This window comes from Lates calcarifer, linkage group LG24 (genome assembly GCF_001640805.2).
Source record: "Lates calcarifer isolate ASB-BC8 linkage group LG24, TLL_Latcal_v3, whole genome shotgun sequence".
Lineage (NCBI taxonomy): Eukaryota > Metazoa > Chordata > Actinopteri > Centropomidae > Lates > Lates calcarifer.
Window position 1 is genome coordinate 18238712 of NC_066856.1, and position 25293 is coordinate 18264004.

Below are 25293 nucleotides of genomic sequence, written 5' to 3' on the forward strand. Positions count from 1 at the left end.
ATAGTATAGTAAGGTGTCAAAAACCATCAAAAATCAAAAAATGTCATGTATAGTAAAAAAAATGTCATAGTATAGTAAGGTGTCAAAAAATAGTATAGTAAAAAATGTCAAAAAATGTCATAGTATGTAAGGCGTCAAAAATCAAAAAATGTCATAGTATAGTATCAAAAAAAAAGTCATGTATAGTAAGGTCAAAAAATCAAAAAATGTCATAGTATAGTAAGGTGTCAAAAACCATCAAAAAATTGTCATAGTATATAAGTGTCAAAAACCAAAAATCAAAAAATGGTCAAAAAATGTCATAGTATAGTACAAAAAATGTCATAGTATAGTAAAAAATGTCAGTCAAAAACATAGTATAGTAAGTCAAAACAAAAATGTCATAGTCAAAAATGGTCAAAAAATGTCATAGTATAGTAAGGTGTCAAGTCAAAAATGTCATAGTATAGTAAAAAATGGTCAAAAAATGTCATAGTATAGTAAGGTCAAAAATGGGTCATGTAAAGTCATAGTATAGTAAGGTCAAAAATCAAAAATGTCATAGTATAGTAAAAAAATGTCAAAAAGTATAGTAAAAAAATGTCAAAAAATGTCATAGTATAGTAAGGTGTCAAAAATCAAAAAATGTCATAGTATAGTAAAAAAAAAAATGTCCAAAAAATCAAAAAATGTCATAGTAAGGTGTCAAAAACCATCAAAAATGTCATAGTATAGTAACAAAAATCAAAAAAATGTCATAGTATAGTAAGGTGTCAAAAATGGTCAAAAATGTCATAGTATAGTAAGGTGTCAAAAATCAAAAAATCAAAAACACAAAACAAAAAATGTCCGTCAAAAACATAGTATAGTAATGTCAAAAAATGTCATAGTATAGTAAGGTGTCAAAATGTCAAAGTCATAGTCGTCAAAAATGGTCAAAAATGTCATAGTATAGTAAGGTCAAAATGGTCAAAAAATGTCATAGTATAGTAAGGTAAAAATCAAAAAATGTCATAGTATCAAAAACCATCAAAAATGTCATAGTATAGTAAGGTGTCAAAAATGGTCAAAAATGTCATAGTATAGTAAGGTGTCAAAAATGTCAAAAAAATGTCATAGTCAAAAACCATCAAAAATGTCATAGTATAGTAAGGTGTCAAAAAAAAATGTCCAAAAATCAAAAAATGTAAGGTGTCAAAAACCATCAAAATGTCATAGTATAGTAAGGTGTCAAAATGTCATAGTATAGTAAAAAAAATGGTCAAAAAAATGTCATCAAAAATCAAAAATTGTCATAGTATAGTAAGGTGTCAAAAAATGTCATAGTCAAAAAATAGTCAAAAAAATGTCATAGTCAAAAATGGTCAAAAAAATGTCATAGTATAGTAAGGTCAACAAAAAATGTCATAGTATAGTAAGGTGTCAAAAAATCAAAAAATGTCATAGTATAGTAAGGTGTCAAAAATCAAAAATCAAAAAATGTCATAGTATAGTAAGGTGTCAAAAACCAAAAATGTCATAGTATAGTCGTCAAAAATGGTCAAAAAATGTCATAGTATAGTAAGGGTCAAAAACCATCAAAAAATGTCATAGTATATGTCAAAAAATGTCATAGTATAGTATGTCAAAAATCAAAAAAATGTCATAGTATAGTAAGGCATCAAAAAGGTCAAAAAATGTCATAGTATAGTAAAATGGTCAAAAAATGTCATAGTATAGTAAGGTGTCAAAAATGTCAAAAAATGTCATAGTATAGTAAGGCGTCAAAAATGGTCAAAAAATGTCATAGTATAGTAAAAAATGGTCAAAAATGTCATAGTATAGTAAAAAAATCAAAAATGTCATAGTATAGTCAAAAATCAAAAAATGTCATAGTATAGTAAGGTGTCAAAATGGTCAAAAAATGTCATAGTATAGTAAGGTCAAAAAAAAATGTCACAAAAAATCAAAAAATGTCATAGTATAGTAAGGTGTCAAAACAAAAACAAATCAAAAATGTCATAGTATAGTAAGGTGTCAAAACCATCAAAAAATGTCATAGTATAGTAAGGTGTCAAAAATGGTCAAAAAATGTCATAGTATAGTAAGGTGTCAAAAAAAAAATGTCATAGTATAGTAAAAAAATGGTCAAAAAATGTCATAGTATAGTATCAAAACAAAAACCAAAAATGTCAAAAATGTCATAGTATAGTAAGGTGTCAAAAATGGTCAAAAAAGTCAAAAAGGTAAGGTGTCAAAAACCATCAAAAAATGTCATAGTATAGTAAGGTGTCAAAAATGGTCAAAAAATGTCATAGTATAGTAAGGTGTCAAAAATGGTCAAAAAATGTCATAGTATAGTAAGGTGTCAAAAATCAAAAAATTCATAGTCAAAAATCAAAAAAATGTCATAGTATAGTAAGGTGTCAAAAAATCAAAAAATGTCATAGTCAAAAAATGTCCAAAAATGTCAAAACATAGTATAGTAAGTCAAAAAAAAAAATGTCATAGTATAGTAATCAAAAATGGTCAAAAAATGTCATAGTATAGTAAGTGTCAAAAATCAAAAAATGTCATAGTATAGTAAGGTGTCAAAAACATTCAAAAAATGTCATAGTATAGTAAGGTGTCAAAAATGTCAAAAAATGTCATAGTATAGTAAGGCGTCAAAAATGGTCAAAAAATGTCATAGTATAGTAAGGTGTCAAAATCAAAAATGTCATAGTCAAAAACATAGTATAGTAATGTCAACAAAAAATGTCATAGTATAGTAAGTCAAAAAATGGTCAAAAATGTCATAGTATAGTAAGGTGTCAAAAACCATCAAAAATGTCATAGTATAGTAAGGTCAAAAATGGTCAAAAAATGTCATAGTACAGGTGTCAAAAATGTCAAAAAATGTCATAGTATAGTAAGTCAAAAATGGTCAAAAATGTCATAGTATAGTAAGGTCAAAAATGGTCAAAAAATGTCATAGTATAGTAAGGTGTCAAAAAATCACATAGTATAGTAAGGTGTCAAAAATGCATAGTATAGTAAGGTGTCAAAAACTGTCAAAAAATGTCAAAATGGTCAAAAAATGTCATAGTAAGTATCAAAATGGTCAAAAATGTCATAGTATAGTAAGGTGTCAAAATGGTCAAAAAATGTCATAGTCAAAAATGGTCAAAAAAAGTATAGTAAGGTGTCAAAAATCAAAAAATGTCATAATAGTAAGGTGTCAAAAAACAAAAAATGTCATAGTATAGTAAGGTGTCAAAAACAAAAAATGTCAAAAACAAAAATGTCCAAAAAAAAAAATGTCATAGTATAGTAAGGTGTCAAAAATCAAAAAATGTCATAGTATAGTAAGGTGTCAAAATCAAAAAATAGTCAAAAAATGGTAAGGTGTCAAAAATGTCAAAAAATGTCATAGTATAGTAAGGTCAAAATGGTCAAAAATGTCATAGTATATCAAAAAAAAATGTCATAGTATAGTAAGGTGTCAAAAAATCAAAAATGTCATAGTATAGTAAGGTGTCAAAAATCAAAAAATGTCATAGTATAGTAAGGTGTCAAAAAAAAATGTCATAGTATAGTAAGCGTCAAAAATGGTCAAAAAATGTCATAGTATAGTAAGGTGTCAAAAACATCAAAAAATGTCATAGTATAGTAAGGTGTCAAAAATGTCATAAGTATAGTAAGGTGTCAAAAAATGTCAAAAAATGTCAAGTATAGTATAAAAATGTCAAAAATGTCATAGTATAGTAAGGTGTCAAAAATCAAAAAATGTCATAGTATAGTAAGGTCAAAAATGGTCAAAAATGTCATAGTAAGCAAAAAATCAAAAAATGTCATAGTATAGTAAGGTTCAAAAAAAAAAATGTCATAGTATAGTAAGGGTCAAAAATGGTCAAAAAATGTCATAGTATAGTATCAAAATGGTCAAAAAATGTCATAGTATAGTAAGGTGTCAAAAATCAAAAGTCATAGTATAGTAAAAAATGTCATAGTATAGTGGTGTCAAAAATGTCAAAAATGTATAGTATAGTAAGGCGTCAAAAATGGTCAAAAAATGTCATAGTATAGTAAGGTGTCAAAAAATCAAAAAATGTCATAGTATAGTAAGGTGTCAAAAAATGTCATAGTATAGGTGTCAAAAACAAAAATGGTATAGTAATCAAAAATGTCAAAAATGTCATAGTATACGTCAAAAATGGTCAAAAAATGTCATAGTATAGTAAGGTGTCAAAATCAAAAAATGTCATAGTATAGTAAGGTGTCAAAAATCAAAAAATGTCATAGTATAGTAAGGTGTCAAAAATGTCAAAAAAATGTCATAGTATCAAAAAATGTCAACGTCAAAAATGGTCAAAAAATGTCATAGTATAGTAAGGTGTCAAAAGTCAAAAAAATGTCATAGTATAGTAAGGTGTCAAAAAATGTCATAGTATAGTAAGGTGTCAAAAAATGTCAAAAATGTCATAGTATAGTAAGGTGTCAAAAACCATCAAAAAATGTCATAGTATAGTAAGGCGTCAAAAATGGTCAAAAAATGTCATAATAGTAAGGTGTCAATCAAAAAATGTCATAGTATAGTAAGGTGTCAAAAAATCAAAAATGTCATAGTATAGTAAGGTGTCAAAAACCATCAAAAAATGTCATAGTATAGTAAGGTCAAAAATGGTCAAAAAATGTCATAGTATAGTAAGGTGTCAAAAAATCAAAATGTCAGTATAGTAAATCAAAAATGTCATAGTACGTCAAAAAATGTCCAAAAAAAAATGTCATAGTATAGTAAGGTGTCAAAAACCATCAAAAATCAAAAAATGTCATAGTCAAAAGTATAGTATAGTCAAAAAATCAAAAAATGTCATAGTATAGTAAGGTGTCAAAAAATGTCATAGTATAGTAAGGTGTCAAAAAATGTCAAAAATGTCATAGTATAGTAAGGCGTCAAAAATGGTCAAAAAATGTCATAGTATAGTAAAGGTCAAAAATGGTCAAAAAATGTCATAGTATAGTAAGGTGTCAAAAACCATCAAAAAATGTCATAGTATAAAGGTGTCAAGTCATAGTATGTCAAAAATGTCAAAAAATCGTCAAAATGGTCAAAAAATGTCATAGTATAGTAAGGTGTCAAAAACCATCAAAAAATGTCATAGTATAGTAAGGTGTCAAAAAACAAAGTGTCATCGTACATCAAAAATGGTCAAAAATGTCATAGTATAGTATCAAAAAATGGTCAAAAAAATAGTATAGTAAGGTGTCAAAAATGTCAAAAAATGTCATAGTATAGTAAGGTGGTCAAAAATGTCATGTATAGTAATCAAAAATGGTCAAAAATGTCATAGTGTAAAAAAATCAAAATGTCATAGTATAGTAAGGCGTCAAAAAAAAAATGTCATAGTATAGTAAGGTGTCAAAACCATCAAAAAATGTCATAGTATAGTAATGTCAAAAAATGTCAAAGTATAGTATGTCAAAAAATGTCAAAAATGTCATAGTATAGTAAGTCAAAAATGGTCAAAAAATGTCATCGTCAGGTCAAAAAAGGTCAAAAAAAAAAATGTCATAGTATAGTAAGGTGTCAAAAAATGGTCAAAAAATGTCATAGTATAGTAAGGCGTCAAAAATGGTCAAAAAATGTCATAGTATAGTAAGGTGTCAAAAATCAAAAAATGTCATCAAATCAAAAATGTCATAGTATAGTAAGGTGTCAAAAAAAAATGTCATAGTATAGTAAGGTGTCAAAAATGTCAAAAAATGTCATAGTATAGTAAGGTGTCAAAAACCAGTCCAAAAGATGGTCAAAAAAGTGGTCAAAAATGCTGTCAAAATATAGGTCAAAAATGGTCAAAAAAAGTCATAGTATAGTAAGGCGTCAAAAATGGTCCAAAAAAGTCATAGGTATAGTAAAGCGTCAAAAATGGTCAAAAAAAAGTCATAGTATAGTAAGGCGTCAAAAATGGTCCAAAAAAGTCATAGTATAGTAAGGCTCGTCAAAAATGGTCAAAAATGGTCAAAAAAAGTCAAAAAAATGGTCAAAAAAGTCATAGTATAGTAAGGCGTCAAAAATGGTCAAAAGTGGTCAAAAATGGTCAAAAAAGTCATAGTATAGTAAGGTGTCAAAAACGTCAAAAATGGTCAAAAAAAGTCATAGTATAGTAAGGCGTCAAAAATGGTCAAAAGTGTCAAAAGTCAAAAATGGTCAAAAAAGTCATAGTATAGTAAGGCGTCAAAAATGGTCAAAAAGCTGTCAAAAAGTGGTCAAAAACGTCAAAAATGGTCAAAAAAGTCATAGTATAGTAAGGCGTCAAAAATGGTCAAAAAGTCAAAAGTGGTCAAAAACGTCAAAAAATGGTCAAAAAGTCATAGTATAGTAAGGCGTCAAAAATGGTCAAAAGTGGTCAAAAAATGGTCAAAAAAGTCATAGTATAGTAAGGCGTCAAAAATGGTCAAAAGTGGTCAAAAATGGTCAAAAAAGTCATAGTATAGTAAGGCGTCAAAAATGGACAAAAGTGGTCAAAAAGTCAAAAAGTCATAGTATAGTAAGGCGTCAAAAATGGACAAAAGTGGTCAAAAACGTCAAAAATGGTCAAAAAAGTCATAGTAAGGCGTCAAAAATGGTCAAAAAAGTCATAGTATAGTAAGGCGTCAAAAATGTCAAAAATGGTCCAAAAAGTGGTCGAAAAAGTCAAAAATGGTCAAAAGTGGTCAAAAATGGTCAAAAAAGTCATAGTATAGTAAGGTGTCAAAAATGGTTGTTAACACCTTAAGAGTCACAGAGGTCCCATGTGACTCGTTGACTGACCTGGCCATCATGTGAGAGACCTGGTAGTCAGAAGTCTTTTGAATAAGTGAAACATCGTCAAGACCCTCAGTTGTCTTTCTGTAGCACTTAGAAATGCCATGACCTGATACAATACAATACAATACAATAATACCACACCTGCTAGAACTGAAAGGATGTCAGGTATCATCGCCAACAGCAAATAGTTTAGTATCACATATGGTTGACTGCCTGTGAACGCAAAGAATAAACGAAAGTTAATAGACTTAGGAATCTCTCCACAAAGTTTGAGTGGTGATTCAGTTTCTGGACACTGTAGGCCTTGATAATAGGTTGGTTATGTAGCAAATATGCTACATATCCAACTTAAGAGTTTTTCAAAGATCATTTAAATGTATTCAAACAACATTACACTCCATGACCTGTGTATGTAAGGTACAAAGGTCAGATGCGACTCTTAAATGGTACACGAGCGACATTTCTAGCACACAAGGTAGTTTGCTATGTTCCTAAACTGCATTCCTTTGTGATCTGCAGCAGCGCTGAGGAGGGAAAAATACATAATGCATCCTTGTGGTAGCCGAGCCTGTTCTACAAAGTCAGACAAAGTCCCTGAACATCAGTGAACACTCACGCAACATCAACAATTCCCCCTGGACAGTCACTGGCCTTCAGAACAAGGAGAGAGAGCAACGAAACAACAGCAAAAGTCACTAAACTCTGTTATTTGTTCTCTTTGTTTGTGTTCTCCCTGTAGTGATCGTGGTGCTGTTTGCTGCCCTGAGGAGACAGAGGAAGAAGGAGCCTCTGATCATCTCCAAAGAGGATGTCAGAGACAACGTCGTCAGCTACAACGACGAGGGGGGCGGAGAGGAGGACACTCAGGCCTTTGATATCGGCACGCTGCGCAACCCGGAGGCCATCGAGGAGAGCAAGCAGCGGAGGGACATCGTCCCAGAGACCTTCTACCCTCCGGTCCGACGGCCTGTGCTGCCTCCGACGCGGGACAATAACGGGGACGTGAGGGACTTCATCAACCAGAGGCTCCAGGACAACGACAGCGACCCGACAGCGCCGCCTTACGACTCCCTGGCCACCTACGCCTACGAGGGGAACGGTTCCGTAGCGGAGTCCCTCAGCTCACTGGAGTCTGTGACCACCGAGGGCGACCAGGACTACAACTACCTGAGCGAGTGGGGACCACGGTTTAAGAAACTGGCGGACATGTACGGGGGCGATGACAGCGACAGGGATTCCTAACGAGAGCCTGGCACACAGAAGAGGAGAGAAATGTGAAGCAAAACACATGTTTAAAACTTTTGGCCAATTCTGGTGCATGTGTGGCAAGAGAAATGGCGCAAGGACAGAGAAACGAGCAGCGTCTAAGTGCTCTTTCACCGCCATCGATCACCATTCAGTTGTCCCTCTGGTGACCAGACGTAGGCTTTGTGTGTCCAGTCAGTGTTAGTTCCGTTTTTTGCGAGGGCACAGTGAAAAGAGACTTTGTGTCAAGACTTTTTTGTGTGTATATGGGGTGTTCATGAGGCCCAAATATATCTATACTTTTTTTTTTTTTTTTGGTTTGATTTTCCAAAGCTGCCTGTGATGGACACACTCAACAAGCAGTTTTGTAAACCAACAGATATGCCTATGTATTTTTCAGTGTTTCTGGGACAACAACATGCTGCATATTGTGAGTTCTATCTTAGCTTGTGTACGTACGGTAATATGATACAATACGCTGTACAGTTGTTTTGTTTTTCTAGGGATTTCTATTGTCCAAATGGTTCCCTCCCTTTCAGTGATCGCTGCCTAGCATTAGCCACTCATCAACAGCTCTGCTTGAGCCACAAGTGCCACAACATTTTTGGTATTTTCATTTCTAATGATAAAAAGAGAAATAAACGTGCACAACGTGAGACTTTGTGTTAGTGGTGGCACATAGCTGTTGACAAGTGGCTAATGTTCTTTAAAGCTTACATGAAGCTGTGGTAAATGACTGTGGAGATTTAAGGGCCACAACAAACACAAATACACACTAGTTTGTCAGTTTTGTTTGCAGTATCTGATTTTCATCTCCACGCAGCTTTTAGCATTTGCTGTGCGGTGAGCCGAAATACCAAATATTTCCTTACTGAGCTGAATGTCGTCAGAACCATTTTCTTCTAGTACACAGAAATAGTGTTATTTTCTATGCTACACTGGTAAATAAATTCACCAATCTACTGTGTGCCAGGCTCAGTTAAGAGGAAAATACTGGTCTTGTTGGCCTTTTTTGCTCATCTCCACTACACAAACTGCAGCATGATGGAAGTTGAGTAGCTCCCAGAGGACGCCACTGAGCTTGAAACTACAGCATCAAATTAGATTGGATGAAACATCTCGTGGACAGTTATCATTAAAATTCATCATGCAGTTTTACTTTCTTTGCCTAAATGGTTTATTTTATCTCTTCAGGTGATTAAGAAAAACAGGATTTGAATCAATGTACCAAGCGGCAACGATGATACTGTTGATTGGAATTTATAGAAAAATTCTGCGCCTGTTTAAACTTGGACTCTTTTATACTTAATGTGACAAAGCATCAAAGTCCATGATATGAATCAGAAGAGTTGCCTTAAATTATAAAACAAAGATAAATGGCCTACAGACGACAGGTTTGTTTGATTTTGGGGTCGGATTCTTGTCATTAATTAATCTAAAAGACCCTTTAAATGTACCACAACTTAACAGCATTAAAAAATAAATCTAATGTAAGAGCTTCTCCTGCTTTTAAGATCAAATCTGCACTTGTTTCATCAAGATTTTATGTCCTGTAAAGGGCTCTGTCCTGCACAGTGGAATGTATAATAATGTAACATAACACTTCAGTAACAGAAATGTGCCAAAAAGCAAAGAACACCAGTATTTTCCTTTAAAAAGATGAAATCTTCCTGTTACTGTACTCTGGTCCCTGCCCCTCATTACATGTACTGTATGTAGTGTTGAACATGAAGCTAGTTCAAGTGTTGAGGGCTTTACTCAGCTGATTTCCTGCGGGACGAACGGCCTTTTCCATAAAGATGCTTATCGAGGGGCGTCTGACCTTTGAGCTGCGCGGAATAAGGTTCTTAAACCCAGAGGTGTGTCCTCGGCTCAGAGAGAGAAGGTCAAAACATTATCCTGCAGCAAGAACACACAACACGCTTTAGGTCTAAATGTGATTTGGGAGATTAAAAAGAAAAAAACCCAAATTGCTCTTTAAACAGCAACATTGTTAAATCACTGTAAGACCTCCCAAGTATGAATAAAACAGTTTAGAAATAAAGATGGCTGGTCGAACTGGGAGGGCAGAATGATATCAACAATAAAAAACCAGGCTAAAACAAGCTCTGCCCTCACTTTAGCAAAAGGCCAACCTGTGAAGAGGCTGACATTTATCAGACATTTCAAACAGTAATAACAAAACACAATGGCATAATTGCCGAAGTGCTACTTTTTTCCTTTCTGTCCTCTGAATCAGGCTTGACATCAACAACACTGCAGCGCATTAAACAATCCAATTTCTACAACAGTGGCTGGAAAATTCTTTATGCTCGGTTATTGTATACACATGTTCTCTTTTTTTGCCCTCTCGTTTTGTTTATTAGCTTGTTGCTGGAGCTCCCATTGTGTAAGTGGCCATTTTCAGACTGTGGCAACGTTGCTATGATAAGCATTTAATGGGTTTAAAAACCCTTCACTCTAAGAAAAACTGCTTTTCTGCCTCAAGGTACGACGTGAGGTCTCAAATGGAAATCAACATGACAGCAGCACTCACCACGAGCATTTTTCCTCCAGTCTTCACTATTTTCTGTCTTCATACAGGATGTCAGCATATTGCCATTACGAAGACGTGCTTGTGTTTTCCTACGGAGAGTATAATTGCCTCCCAGCGTTGGCGCCATGCTCAGCTAAGATAACAGAAAAATGTTGCACATGGTAACGTAACCGCACCGCCACGTCTCTGGGTTTTTGTTTTATTTTTTTCATTTGAGGCAACTAGATGGTGACGCTGATGTTCCTCTTTCTCCAGACACAATAGATCTGTGGTTGTTGATGTGTAGACGCAGTCGGCCTCTCGGCTCACCTCTACTACGGTATATTATGTTGGTGACAATGTGATTGAGCAGTCGAGTTTTGTCAATGTAGAAACAATTTGAGAGGTCGTGGTAGTGTAAGGGGCCCTACATCATTGGCCGTTCATCAATCTGCTTTGTAAAACGTGATATTTTGTACTGAATATTTATATGACACAATTAAATATCTTTAAAATCAGCCTCTCTCTACTTTCTTTGTGAGGTTATTCTTGTGGATGGTTGATAATTTGACAGGTTTATGTCCTTGTCTCGCCCTCTTTCCTCTAGTTACAGAGGAAAATTTAACTTTTTATCTGAGGGACGTGACAGCAGCCACAGGCTAGTGGGTGAGAAATTTACCATCCTCACAGGTATGTATGTAATATCTACAATAAATCTGAGTATAAAAGACTCGGCTCTACATGTCAGATAGTTATTAATATGATGGCCGTTGTTAAAAAGCTGGATCCAGAGGCTACTGAGCTGAGGAAATTGTTAATTAGACAATCTATAATTAAGATCTGTGAGACAGCCAATCAGGTTTTAGAGAAAGGTTTAAAAAAAAATCACATTTTGATTATTAGAGGATGAGTGGCAGATGTGAGACAGATGGCAACACTGAAGTGATTGAATATAATTGACTCAACCCTCTTTTGTGGTTTAGGCCTCTTAGCAGAGCACTGGGCGGGTGAGGATGACAATAAAAAGAAAGAGATCCGATTTTTCCAGTGATCAGAACAGAATCTGGGACTTTATTAACAATATTAGCTTTGATAGTTTATTTAACATTTCATATTCCATTTAAAAACCATGTCTGTTGGCATGTTGTTAGTAACATTATGAGCTCCTGCTGTTAATTTGAGGATTTCAAAGTCAAGTCATCAGCTCAGTGCTTAAGGTTTAGGCACCAAACATAAACATAAGACAGCATAAGGCCACCTCTGACAGTGCTACAGTACAGACAGCATAAAACATGACAGCATCCTACTTCATTTCTAACTCTGTTTGCTTCTTCTATCCCTCTTTAACTTTGAAAATAACGACCATAAGAGTCATATCAACTCATTAAGTCCTCACCTGTGTCCCATTGAGGTTCATGTAGAACTTGGGGAACAGTCTGTCAATCCTCTCTAAACTACACAGCTCCACAATCAACTAGCGGCACCTCCCTTTTGCCAGTTCTGGCCTGGATGGCTGACAGGACTCCTTATTGTTGACACGGGTCCTGATTGGCTCCCCTCAGATCGCAAAAAAAAAAAAAAAAGGTGCTGTCACTTCCTGCATTCCTCCACCTCGTCAGTCTCCTTCTCCTGCCGCTCCCGCTCTCGTCTCATCTCCTTCAGCTCCTGTCTGTATTTCCGCTCGATGAAGCGCTTCTGATGAGCCATCTGTGGGAAGTTATCTGGTACAGGGAGAGGCAGAGCGGGAAACAGAGAGAAGTCGACCAAGGAGAACAGATAAAGAGAAGAGACACAGAGGAAAGGGGGTGTGAGGAGATAAGGTCAGTTTCCAACTGGGCGAGGACAGCAATTTAGGGCTCAAATTGCACCCACTATAGTTTTCATAGCAAGTGTCATGCTGTCACTTTGGTCAAATGAGTGAAAATGTCGCAGGCGGTACTGCGGTTAAATTGCCCTTGTGTTGTTATTTCATTAATAATGATGAAGTAACAAGAAATTAGACAAGCCTTGTTTGGTTTCAGCACACTGACTATGAGATCTGATAACATGATTGCGAGTGAACATTTCTAAATGAGATCTGTAATACGATGGTGTAAGTGTGACAGCAGGGAAAAAATAAAACACAAACAGATACAAGCTGATAGGATGCTAACATACAAGCAGCAGACAAACTACAACACAACAAAAGAAGTAGTTGTGTGCTGCAGTTGGAGCACAGACGGTCTTTAAAAGTTGTTTAATTGTCTTGTCGGTGCTTTGAAAACTCTCACAGAGAAACTGCTGATTGCCAGCCCTCCTTTAAAGCTGACAAATGCTACGACTTGGCGATGAAAACATGAACGTACCATTGGCTACATCAGCCATTCGTTTTCTAAATGGAAGTTTCGAAGTCCCAATTTGGCTTTTTTTTACTCACTGCCAACTTGGCTGCGGCAACATAACTCAAACTTTGGCAAACATGGAAGAGAGCCTGGGTGGTTATGATGAGGGTAGAGACTGAATCTAACTGGTTAAAACTCCTGTCAATCAAGGTAACACACTCTGCATTTATCAGAAAATAAATCAGTAAATAATAATAATGCCTTCTCCTTGTAATTCAATGAAGACTAGCAATTTCTTAATGGAACTCGATGAGAATTTCTCATGCTAGCATCTAGTGGTCACTGGTGGTACTGCAGGCATGCATTTCCACAACATCAACCTTTCAACTTAAAGAAAAAAAATTCCAGGATAGTTTTAGTAGCTTTTCATCATCCATTGTTTGTTCTTTATAATATCAGACACAAGACAAGTCTCAAATATTAACTTGATGAAACATTATTATAAAATAATGATATTAAGCAAAAAGCAGCAAATCTTTTCCGTTTAGAAGCTGGAATATATTTACACATTTTTAACACCAAACAGGTGATTATAAAACAGCTGCTGATTAGTTTTCTGTCTGACTAATTGACTGATTGTTTCAGCTCCTGTGAAAACATGAGAATCATAGGGTGGCCCTTTAGTTTTCAGTCATGACAGTGGGAGCTCAATTCAACCGACTGGCCCATCAGGTAGCACTCGCTAATTTTGATATTCATAGCTTAGGTAATTTTCCATTAAGTGTTTACATTACTGGGTGTTTACCTACTGCACACTTCCAATTTAAAACAGCATGCATGACAGCTGCCCAGTGGTTTGTGTCAACTCTCCGAGACACAAATCTGACTGTGCAGTTTTTCCAGTCGCTGACCATTATCATGCAAACCCCAACAAATTAGTCTTTCAATACTTTTTCCTGTAGAAGTCTTAAAGTCTGCAGGAAGGAGCCATAATGATCTGCACCTGAATAAAAATGTTATTTTATAGTCGTTCTCACTCTGGCCTCTCTGTTAGGAGTTTACTATACACAGTGTACTTTGGAGGTGTTTGAACAGTTGCTCATTTTTTATTATTTTGGCTCTGTACCTCAGCAAACTGAGTCTGAAAGAAGAGGTAAGAGGTAAAGTTTCAGTTTTATTTTGACAGAGGAGGGATTGTAGCCCTTTAAATGCAGTCTTCAAATTTAAAGGAATAAATAATACAGGAGAAATAAACACAAACTTAAATACCGGTCATCAAAATGAAAGGGTTTTTCAACTGGGGCCTTGTTATCTCGTGTTTGGGTGTAAAATCAGTATACAAAACATATCCACTAAATGTGCTTGTTTTGCCACTGACAGGTTCAGGTTTTTATTCTCACAACATTATGGACAGGATTCCTACAGAGGTAGATGTTTTGTTCAGGAGTAAGAGCCACCAGACTCCACTGACAAAAACAGCAATTTCACCTTGCAGAACACAGGAGCTGCTGGAATGCCGCTGCTTCCATCTGTTAGTTTATTTGTGTTGTTGTGTTGTATTTTAACTGATGTTACGCATCTGAATACTTAACATCAGTTACCACACCACACCACTGAAAGTCACACAATAACACAAACAAACTAACAGATCATGGCCACTGTAGATTAGAAACTCCTGTGCTCCGCTTGATAAAATGCCTGTTTTTGTCAATGGAGTCTGGTGGTGATATATAGTGAAGTTTCTGGATCTTACTGTTTAATAAAAAGCTCTATCTCTGTAGGAATCCTGTCCATAATGTTGTCAGACACTAACTATTTGTGCTTTTGCGACTCGCTTTGTTGAGGATAACTGCACTCTTTGTTTACACTGCAGCAGCTGTTTTGTGTTCTTGCTCAATACCGCACCGGCTGCAAAGATTTTTGTCCCTATCAATCATTTACAGGCAAAAACATGGGAATATAAGACTCAGGTTCAAAAATCCCTGAGTTATCCATTAATATTTGATTGCAGATGTTTTCTGAAAAGCCACAGACATGAGCAGAAACTTGTACCTTTCCTGGTAAAGCTCTGCCAGCTGTTGCTGTTCTGCAGACTTTTTACCTTCAGACTAACTTTTCCAGTCTAGAACATCCTGGGTCATAAAAACTCTTTGGTTTGTTTGGTTTTTTTTGGCTGTATGTTTGAGATCATTTGTAACTGTGTATAAAAAGGTCGACAACTGCTACACTGTTTACCCAGTACAGATGTAAACACCCTCAAACACTGTTAACGCTGAGAGTCAGCACTTTAACCTCACACATTGTTTCATTTCTAATCCAATGTGCGGCAGTACACAGCCAAAACAACACAAACTGTGTTAGTGTCTAAATACTTAGGGCCTGCGCTGTATCACGGGCAGATAGTGTATGTTATCCTCCGATAAATGGGAAAATTTAATTATTACTATTGTCCAGACAGTGGATTCACAGCTGATAATATGGCACCTCAGGGTTTGAGCCAACTATTCGACTATCTGGCGCAGATATTGTGTTTTCTGGAAACTGCTGCTGTCCCACTGCTGCAGACCCATATCCACACCCGGAGAAACACGCCGCTGGAGCGCGGGTAAAAACGGCTCTCGCATGCTGAAGCGATGCATTATCCATCTGGATTGTGTTTAACCCCCTCTGTTGGCACTGATAAGTACTTAGTTAGCAAATCAGTCGTTTGAAAACACATCACTCTAACAGTTTATTTAAGGAATGCCTCATCTAATGCGCAGTAAAGAGCACAGTCAGAGGCCTTTATTTGTTTTTCCTGTGTTAAATGTAGTGCTTAAACAATCGGTTGATTAACTGATTGACAGGACGTCTGAGAGTTTAAATCATTTATCAAGTTAAAAACACAAGAAACTCTATTTCCAGTTTCTTGAATTTCTAAATATCTTTTAAATATCTTTGGGTTTCAGATTGTCGGTCAGACTAAACACAGTTACAAGAAGAGCTCTAGGAAGCTGTGAGCTATTTTCTTTTACTATTTTCACTTTATAAAGTCAACAGTATTTGGCCTCAGCTCAGACCTGAGAACAACACATTCCTCAGCTGATTGTCAACAGGAATTGGCCCTGAACATCCACAGGCTGTAGTGCTTTGCTTGTCTACTACCAGCTCTTGTGATCAGAATTTGAGGACTTCCTATTGTAAATAAAACAACTGCAATTCACATGACATATGTGTTTGACTTGTGAACAGAAGAGGAGATTTCATTCTTCCTCCTGCAACACTAATTTGTCATTATGGCAACAGAGAGGAAAAGCGCCAGATAACGACAATATCCTATTAAAACGAAGACAGATCGAATAAAACGGAGAAAAAATCCAGAAGTAAAAATTCACTGAGGAAAAAAAAAATCATTCTGAGGGAAATTTGAGACACGCACACACACATGCATGGACACACGGAGAAACACACAATCAATTTCAATATGCTTTCAGTGAGTAAGCAACACTCGGTGAGCCTCGGAGAGAAAACTACATATTGCAGTTAAAATATGGAAATCACCAGCGTTTTTCCCTGGGAGATGACTTGAGAATAACCCACTCGAGAGGGGAAAAAAAAAAAGAAAAAGCTTTGGCCATTTACATTGTTTAACATGCGGCACAAGAGCAGGCGTCAAAGAATGGGTTTGCTAAAGAATACACAAGGCTTTTCATTTCAGTCTGTGTTGGGCATCGCTAAGACATATTGAGAATTCTCTGCCGTTGTGGAGAAAAGCACCTTTGAGGAACGGTGCGCTCTGCATACTGATCACCTCTGTTTAAGGTGTTAACGCACTTAAATCGGCTCAGGTCTTTTGTTTATCGACAATGCAGTAACTCCTCTCAAGGACGCAGGTTGCGGTCTTGAGATTCAGGGGTGTGTGGGGGGGGTTAGTTGCTGGTAAGCCGGGGCCTCGGCACAACGGGCGGCGTTGTTGCCCCCGACGGCAGTGCTGGAACGCGCGCTCACATGGTCGGCTGGATGCAGAATCTGTGATGAGGGATCAGCCCCCTCCCCCCTCTTTTTTCAGGGCACGAGAACATACAGTGTCCTTTCACTATTCAGCGTGAGCTCAGGCTGTGAGACGACTCCACAATAGACTGAGCCGGCTGAGTCTATCACCTAGAGCTCACGCGCAGCACATCAGTCAACAAGCCAATAGTGCGCCTGTATAGCAGAGCTGATGAAGGGATTTCCCTGCCATGCCAAAGGGCAAACAAAAGACTCAAGCCAGTGAATAGAGATCCTGCATACTGTACTTTACTTTGCCTCTATCCATCCAATGCTTTTATCCTGAGATTAAGGGGTTTAGAGAAAGCAGAGGAAAGAATGTAGTTCCCTTCCAGCTACTAGCCAGATCGAGGCTCCTTCTCTTATTCAACAGATATTGCATTGTTTGAGAAACAAGCAGCTGTGAGGAAGAAAAAAAAGGGAAGGGGAGGGAGCTGAGTCTTAGAGAGAGACTGGAGACTTTAAACAGAAACAGTACTATCTGTAAGGATGAATGATAAATGGTTAAGCCGTTTCCATGTATATTTGATGTCGCCTTAGACCTAACGGCGCGTGGTGCGCGGAGCCTCAGGGCCTGAGAAACTCTGCACCGCCGACTCCTTCCTTCCGTCGATTCTGTTCCCCTACCTGACTGCTCTCAGCTCGATTTGTTTGCACTCATGTTTCTCCCAGTCTGGGCCTTGGTTAACATTTAATTCTGCCTTGACAGATACAGGCAGGAGACTGTCAAAACGTGGGCCATCAAATAATGAAATGTGAATCAGCTGAGCCACCAGCGGATCGGCTACAGACAGCACACACACCAAATATTGGGCCCCGGTCTCTTTAATGAGCTCTGAGCTGTCTGACTGAACACAGCCATGTCTCTCACCTCTCCGACACCGCTGGAGCCGCGGATTCTGTCAGCCAGGAAAAGCTCTGCAGCAGAAACAAAAAGTTCAGACCTGCTCAAAGTGCTCCTGATACTCGAGGAGCCCTTAAATAAAACATGGAAATGAATCCTGACACGTTGGGGGAAGGTGTTTTTTCGATCCGAGAGCAACACAAGGTAGGGCTGTTGTACAAGAGGAGTAATGGTGTAGCCAGTGCTGCAGTGAGGGCCAACAAGACAATCAATGACGAATTACATGACACCGGGGCTAATGTCCTTGATTAGTCTTGCTATGTGAACAAATGAAGCGAGGCCCTTGACAATCACATGAGAGACAATGTGGCTCCAATAGCAGTTGATGCGTCAGGTGCTTCTGCAGCAGATGAGCTTGAGTCTCATTATATAAGCTCGCGGTCAGGAGACACACACATCCTTCAAAAGGCGTGTTTGAACCCTGCTGACTGACCAAATATTCATCTCAGCAAGACGACGCTCTAACAACAAAATACAATGTGAACGTTACATCAAGACTTCTGATACCAAAGTGACTAATTTAAGGTCGACATGAAAACATGATCAGCTTCATCAAAAAACATGACCTCTAAATAATGAGAACAAAGTGTAAATGATAGATAGAGGAACAGATCTGATCAACCACAACCAACACTTCAATGATTTTTCAGCCAGGTGCAACAACTAAAGATCATTTTCAGTATTGATTAGATTATTTACTAATTAATCTTCGACAGTGGAGGTCTTTAAATGGCATGTGTTTGTCCAAAACATAAAACAGCCAATATTTGTTGTTTTTGCCTGATAAATAACTGAAATGATTCATCAGTTGAGTCAGTAACTCTTCTGTCGATCGACTGTTGTTATTTTATCATGAGACTAATGCTATCACAGTATTGGTAATCTTTAAAATTGAGCAGCCTGTTTTTCTTTCTTTTTTTTTTTTTTAACTCCAATAATTAATTATAATCATATAATGACTAACCTGAGGTGGAAGAGAAGAGTACATTGAGCTCAAGGGTGAGTTGTAAATTGGAGGGTTTAAATTAGGTGACAACACAATGTCAGACAAAGCCCTCGAACTGGAAGTATTTTGCACCAAAGGGAGGAAGACTTGAAGAGATGATTTTAAATTAACTGACCTTTTAAAAGACATTGCTAATCTAGTCACATGAAACAGCAATTTATGAGGGGGGAAATGTTCATTTACTAGCAATGAGCATCTATCAATCATGGTGACAGAGGTGTACACTGGGGAGAGGAAATGGGAGGAATTAAGGGAGGGAGGAAGACGTAGGAGAGAGAGAGTGTGTGCACTGAACTACACCCCCTGATAAGGAGGGAGGGAGGTGGTGGGGAGAAGCAGACAGAGAGGGAGACTGGAGATCAACAGCTTTAAATAATAACACCCTAACACTAATGTTTCATAAAAAGTTAAAGCCTGGGCGCACAAACAGTATCAATCACGAGTGGCTGGAGGCCTCATTTATGAGCCAAATGAAATCAAAGTTTGACCTTCCTGCCCTCTGCAAGTTCTACAGGTCTGTTCCAGCAAAGCCATTTGTGTTCACCTCCAGCTAATTAGCTGAGGAATGAACAAACTGTACATTTGATTAATGCGGTGGTCACAGGGATAGCGACCGAGTCCAGTCCAAAAAATTACTCTTGAACACACACCAAACTCTTAATGCTCTCAACGCAATGTACGATATTATGTATCTGCATACATATGCATTGAGTATCAGAGGTGAATGGGAGATGATGGAAACGGCTCGTGGATGTGTTTCTGCGAGCCCTATAATTGTATTTTTACTTGGCAGTGAATGAGACTTTGTAAATGCCTAAAAATCACTATCTATTTTCTTTAAGTGGCGGTAGATGACAAGATGAAAAACAGCCAAAGAGTGAAGCAGCACATGGGGGACGCATCAGCCGCACTCCTTCAAATCTGAAGAGGAGTGCCGAGCACAAGAGAGTCGCTCAGAGTGTGAAGCTTCGCTCTTGTGGTCTACAAAAGGGCTTAGAACACAACAACAACAACAAAAAAAAAAAAGAAACTTTGCTCGGCTCTCGACACAAACTTCCTGCCGTCCCCCAGGATGATCGACATGGTCGAGGATGCTTAGCGTCCCCCGTCCTTGTTTTACTGGTTCTCCATCTCTGGCTAGGCCCCATGCCTGCGCTCTGGGCTAGCACTTCAAACAGCCTAATGTCCTATATGTCGCAGCCAACCGGCTGGTCGGGCCACAGCTCTACGCCAGCCATCTTGCACACTGTACAGCCAAGGCTAATATTCAACACTGAGGCAAAGCGTGTGAAAGGCTTAAAGTGTGAAAATGTGTATATGTGTGTGTGGAGGGAAGGGCTTCGTGTTGCCAAACAACTCACATTTTTCGAGTGCATCCATCGCAGCTCCCATTTCCGCCTGTTGGATGCTAGATTAGAAATATTTTTTAAAAGGAGACAGAGAGGGAGAGAGAAAGAGGGAGAAAAGGTCTTTAGCATATTCAAAATGTCCCCTTTCTGAAATTCTGTCAAAAAAAAACACAAAAAAAACAGGCCCAATATTGAGAGGATTATCAAAAGTGCTTTTTTATTTGTTTTGAAAGAGCCCTTTTGCGTAACAATCCCAGGTAACACAGTGCACACATTTCAAAAAGGTAAGCCTATTGGCGGCTGGGCAGTGTTTACGCCTGCGATTCACAGTCCCCTCCGTATACATTATGTGCGGTGTGTTCACAGCCCGGCAGCGGAGGTGGCGGGGAGCTTAAGTCATGTAAATACAAAAACAGTAAGCTGTCAAAGATCCTATGGAAGGGACAAACTTATCGCCAGCTTAGAGCAAGAGAGAGCTCTTTCAAGTAAGGGGGGGGAGCATTTCCACATGTGGAAGTGGGGTGTGTGTGTGTATGTGTGTGTGAAAGATGTTTGATGGATTTAGGTTTCATTTCTCGCAGGCTCAGCTGCAGCTTTATCGTCAACCCCTCCAACCCTGAAAAGGCCTTCGTGCAGAGATTCACTCTCTTTGCTTTACAAAAGCGTGAATGTGTGAGCACACACACAGGTGCACAGTTTAACACATAACACACACACACACACACACCCACCACCACACACCACACACACACACACATCCCTGTCCTGCTGTGAACACAATATCCCAGGTAGACCTCAGTGCAGCCTTAGATGCAGTGTCGCCTCATCACAGACTCTTCTTCTGCACAAAGTAATATTTCCATAACACAATTTACGTCAAATCAATAATGAATCGATTCATTTTCATTCTGCATAATGTCTCTCCCGATAGAATAGGCCAACAAGAGCTTAATTGCTATAATAAACACCATCAATAAAGCACAGCCATTATTCTCGAGCCCATTAGCGGTGCATTGAGAGGGAGAGCGCCTTGTCCTGTTGTGTCTTATTATATTGTGGTGCCTTGCTCACCTTGGGCCTTTGCCACAGCCGATCCGCTCCCCTTTGAAATACACGGCGACGGTGTAGGTGCGGGCGTGCGAGGGTCCCACTGTCTGCAGGGTCCTGCAAATTCAAACACAGAAATCCAGAGTGAGAGGGAGGAGGGGTGAGAGTTGAGAAATAACAATAACACCCAGGGGAAAGGCGCAAGGACACTCAGGGACATTGTTCTTCAGAGAAATAACATTAAAAAAGGGAGGTTAAGAAAAAAAAACTTTCCATTGGAACAAATATAATTCATCTCAAGCGGCGGGTTGAGAGGAGGGGAATAGCGCTTTGATTCACTAGTGTGCTTTGAGAGCGTACAGAAGCAATCTAAGGGACATATAAACAACTTTTAAAGCCTCCCTAACTCCCCACACCCATCATCTTCAGATATCAAGATCTGTGTTTGGTTAAAAAAAAAAAAACGACATGTTGGGAGAGGAATTGAAATAAAAGAATGACAATAGTCTTTGAAAGACCCTCGAGCTTTTGGTGCGCTGGAAGGGTAAACAAGGAAAAAGCTAAAGTGGGACTAAGAAATCTAGGAGAGGGATGATAAGAGTAATTTACAGATGTACCTCATTTATAAGAAAAAAAACAAGCTGTCAGTTTGTTACATTTCTGCAGGGACATATGTACAAGATAGAAGACAAAACTTGGGAGATGTTTGAAATGTTAACATTAGCATAAACATCTCAGACCCAAGCTGTGAGTCACCTAAATTATTCACAGACAATTTACTTATTTCAGGAGAGCGATTCATTTTTAATGCAATGTGGTCACTTATGACACTTTATCAATAATTCAGCCTCCTTTCTCACTTACAAATGAAGACGCGCGTAGCATGTGCAGAGCAAAAAAGACTCCTGTGCGCGACACTGTAGCCAAATCTCAACAGGGAGAGTGTGTCACTTGGAATTATCAGCGCTGCTAAAATAACAAAACGAGACGGAATGAAAAGGAAATCTGTGAGGGTTGTATGGGGAAGTTGTCAACTTCAAGGCTGCGCACAGATGGAAGTGTGCGACGGGGAGAAGAAAGAGCACCACATTGGGTCTGCAGGGGTTCGAGCTCACGCTAAAAGCACCTACTTACTGACTCAGGCCATTACTCCGCACAATGTTAAAGTGTATATGTGTCTGCTCCCTGGTGTGTCCTGCCCAGACGAGACGTACAGTAAAGTGATGGTGCTGGGGGTGAGGTGTGGATCTGTCATCAGCCAGACATATTCACCAGGGAACCTTTAGTGAGAGGGGTGGGGGGGGCTTGGTGCATTAACTCCTTTCCTTCCCCCCTTTTCCGTGTCCTTTCCTGCCCTCGCTCGGTCATTTAGTCGCTTTCTGTCTGATTCACACTCTTGTCGCAACCTGTGTTTTTTTTGTTCCAACTAGTTGCTCTTGTAAACAAATTCAGACAGACCCTAAAGACTGCCTGACAGATCTGACACCAGCAGCTGATGTATGAAATTCTATAAGTGGTGTATGATCCGAGCTTATCGACCAACAACGGACAGGTCATCTCATGACGAGGGTTCAGGAAGTCCTCACGATTATCGGCAGCTACTGTGTATTCCTGGCGAACAGGGATGAAGCAAGTAGTAATTACACTCAAGGGTGCAGCAAAAGACTGGGCTCTATGCAAGCTTGGGTCTATTCTATTTTATCGTGTGTGTGTGTGTGTGTGTGTTGAAATGTTGAAATTCAAGTCACCCAGGAGCTCTATTTGTTTCTTGTTCACGTTCTTTTGGGCAATAGAGTTGGAAGGAAGTGTTGATTGTAGTGTCAGAGTTGTGCTGTGTCAAAAATCGCCAACCGTCAGGCTGATAGACAGAATAATAAACAGAGGGGAGCTGAAAAGACATTCGAATGAATACAAGGAAGATAGAGAGAAGGAGGGAGGGAGGGAGAGGGTACTGATTAAATGCTGGATTGTGGAGTTCATTGTACATAAAACTGCTCCGTCTCCAACCGCCCTTGTGCATTCAGCTAATCCTCCCCACACTTTTTTTTTCTCCTTTTTTTTTTTAATCAGAGAAAACGCTGTTTGTCAGTTTCCATGGTGACGAACGCACTGCTTCATGGCAGCTCTCAAAAGCATTCTGTCAAATGACACTTGCTCCTTGACCTTTTGTCAAATAAGAGGTCTCTTTGGACGTGTTTATTTATCACAACAACAGAGACCTTTACACAGCTATTCACAATGTTCAGGGACCAATAACAAGGAGAAAAGTCCTGTAAATAATGCTTGTGCCATTCCATTTCTCTGAATGTGTACTGTGGCTCCTGTGACGCCTGACTGACCTCATCTCAACTGTGACATTGGGTCACACTGAGGAGAGAGGCATTAGTGGGTTTTTTTTTCTTTGCATATACAGTTTACACATGCATGAGTGTATGCACATGTTTGGGTCACTTCAGGACACCAACCTCCAATTTTTCAGGGCAAAATAAATGAATATATGCAAAAAAAATAGAATTCAAATCAACTGATCATATTGAGAACTGGGCTTTAGGACAATATACAACTTGAGATAACAGACATAAAAGCCAGGACACTAGCAGAGATGTTGAAACAGCTAAAACGATGGGTAAATAGATAGCTAAAGGTATTGGATAAATGGTCCAAATTGTTCAAAATGACAGAATAATCAGTTGAAATATATAAAAGTGGTGAATAAATGGTTGTAATAAATGGTGGGTGTCACTTGGAACCAGGTATTAGACCATTGTGGGAACTGATTCATGGTTATATTGGATTTTTATCTTATTCTTGTGTTAATGTGACAAAGCATCTCGACTTGTCAGGTGTTTAATTTACTTAGATTTTGAGGAGAATATACTATATCACAGTATATAGAGGATATACAGCCACAAGTTCTACTAAATAAACAAACAAACAAACAAACAAACAAACAAAAAACTAAATTTGAGGTTTTAAAAAAAAGTAAATCTCTGCAGATAAAAATTCAACACCTGTGCCAGGCCCCAAGTAGCTATGCCCAGTGAGCCTCTCTTTGTTTTCTGGGGTCTTACTTGTACAGCGGGATATCAGGCTCCTTGCCCTCTGTTCTCAGGGTCAAACAGCACTGCTGCAGCTGTGACTTCGGGTCATTCCAGTCCTGGTTCAGAATGAACTCCTGCAACACACACACACACCAAACACAGCACAAATGTAATCAACCTACTTCTTTCTCAAACTTTGCTCGAAGAATCAGAAACAGGAGAAATAAAAATCAGCTGCGGTTACAAACTCTCGCTCTCCCTTGGTCGCTCATGCTTTTATTTCATTCTTGCCATGACCCTCTCCACCCTTTCCTCCCCCTCCTTCTTTTGCACTCACTTATTTGCTCGCTCTCTGACTGGCTCTCCATCTGTGTCTTCACAGTGAGTACAAATCACAGGCTACTTAAGACAAAAGCCAATCCCCGGCCAGAAATAAAGAGCGTCTGGGAGTCTCCCAGGTGTGCAGCCCTGATACATTTCTCTTATCCAAGGGGGACTTCTAAAAGCCCTTCCATTAACAGGGAAGCAGCCTTGTCATAAAAAGGCAGACTTTGAATCCAGAACTGTCTGCTCCTATTAATTTTCTACAAAGAGTGCTTCTGCTTCTGTTGCTTGCGCTCTCCTACTCTCTTGCTTTACTGCGCCCCCACCAACCCCTCCATCTCTGCTGTTCTTGCTTCCGCGCTTTACTTCCCTTTTTCTCCTTCCCACTTTTTGTCTCTCTGGGGGGCATCTACACTCCCTTTGCCTAAAGCAGAGAAATTTGGCTGCTTTGAAAAAAAGCGCAGCGTATAGCCCGGCTCGGGTGCAAGCCATTTCAAGTGCACAAGATGCAGCGACACTCACGCAAACCCCTCTATATGTGTAATCACAGCAGCACAAAACATGAACATAAGGAAAAGAGCATTTATGTCCCTGGTTTTGACTCTCTATTTCCATCCAAATTGGATGAAGCAGCACAGTGTGCAACGCTGTGGTTTCCAGAAGGCTATGTAAGGAGACGTGCTGGCTGTTTCACAACTTTTCTCTTGGAAGTGGAAATGAGGTGCTCTCTTGCAGCGACCATGACGCAAAGCTCAGCTCCTCCA

The 25293-nt window shown here is 38.5% G+C and overlaps 2 protein-coding genes and 1 long non-coding RNA gene across 4 annotated transcripts in view; 2 read left to right on the plus strand and 1 right to left on the minus strand.

Moving 5' to 3' along the window:
• The window catches only part of LOC108885080 (cadherin-6), a 74829-nt gene extending 63803 nt beyond the window's left edge, over nucleotides 1-11026 (plus strand). For both annotated transcript variants that reach the window (XM_018679262.2, XM_018679263.2), the window contains one exon: nucleotides 7488-11026. In XM_018679262.2, coding sequence (XP_018534778.1) covers nucleotides 7488-7990 — 503 coding nt within the window. In that variant the 3' untranslated portion in view covers nucleotides 7991-11026. The remainder of the gene's footprint in view (nucleotides 1-7487) is intronic.
• Nucleotides 5783-6463, plus strand: LOC127139239 (uncharacterized). Its single transcript, XR_007809321.1, has 3 exons — nucleotides 5783-5847; nucleotides 5997-6093; nucleotides 6310-6463. It is a non-coding gene; the product is annotated as an uncharacterized LOC127139239 (long non-coding RNA).
• A 521-nt stretch (nucleotides 11027-11547) lies between the features above and the next one.
• Nucleotides 11548-25293, minus strand: part of drosha (drosha ribonuclease III) — an 80672-nt gene continuing 66926 nt past the window's right edge. The window contains 4 exon segments of the mRNA XM_051066715.1: nucleotides 11548-12229; nucleotides 20130-20176; nucleotides 21189-21281; nucleotides 24236-24339. Coding sequence (XP_050922672.1) covers nucleotides 12099-12229; nucleotides 20130-20176; nucleotides 21189-21281; nucleotides 24236-24339 — 375 coding nt within the window. The 3' untranslated portion in view covers nucleotides 11548-12098.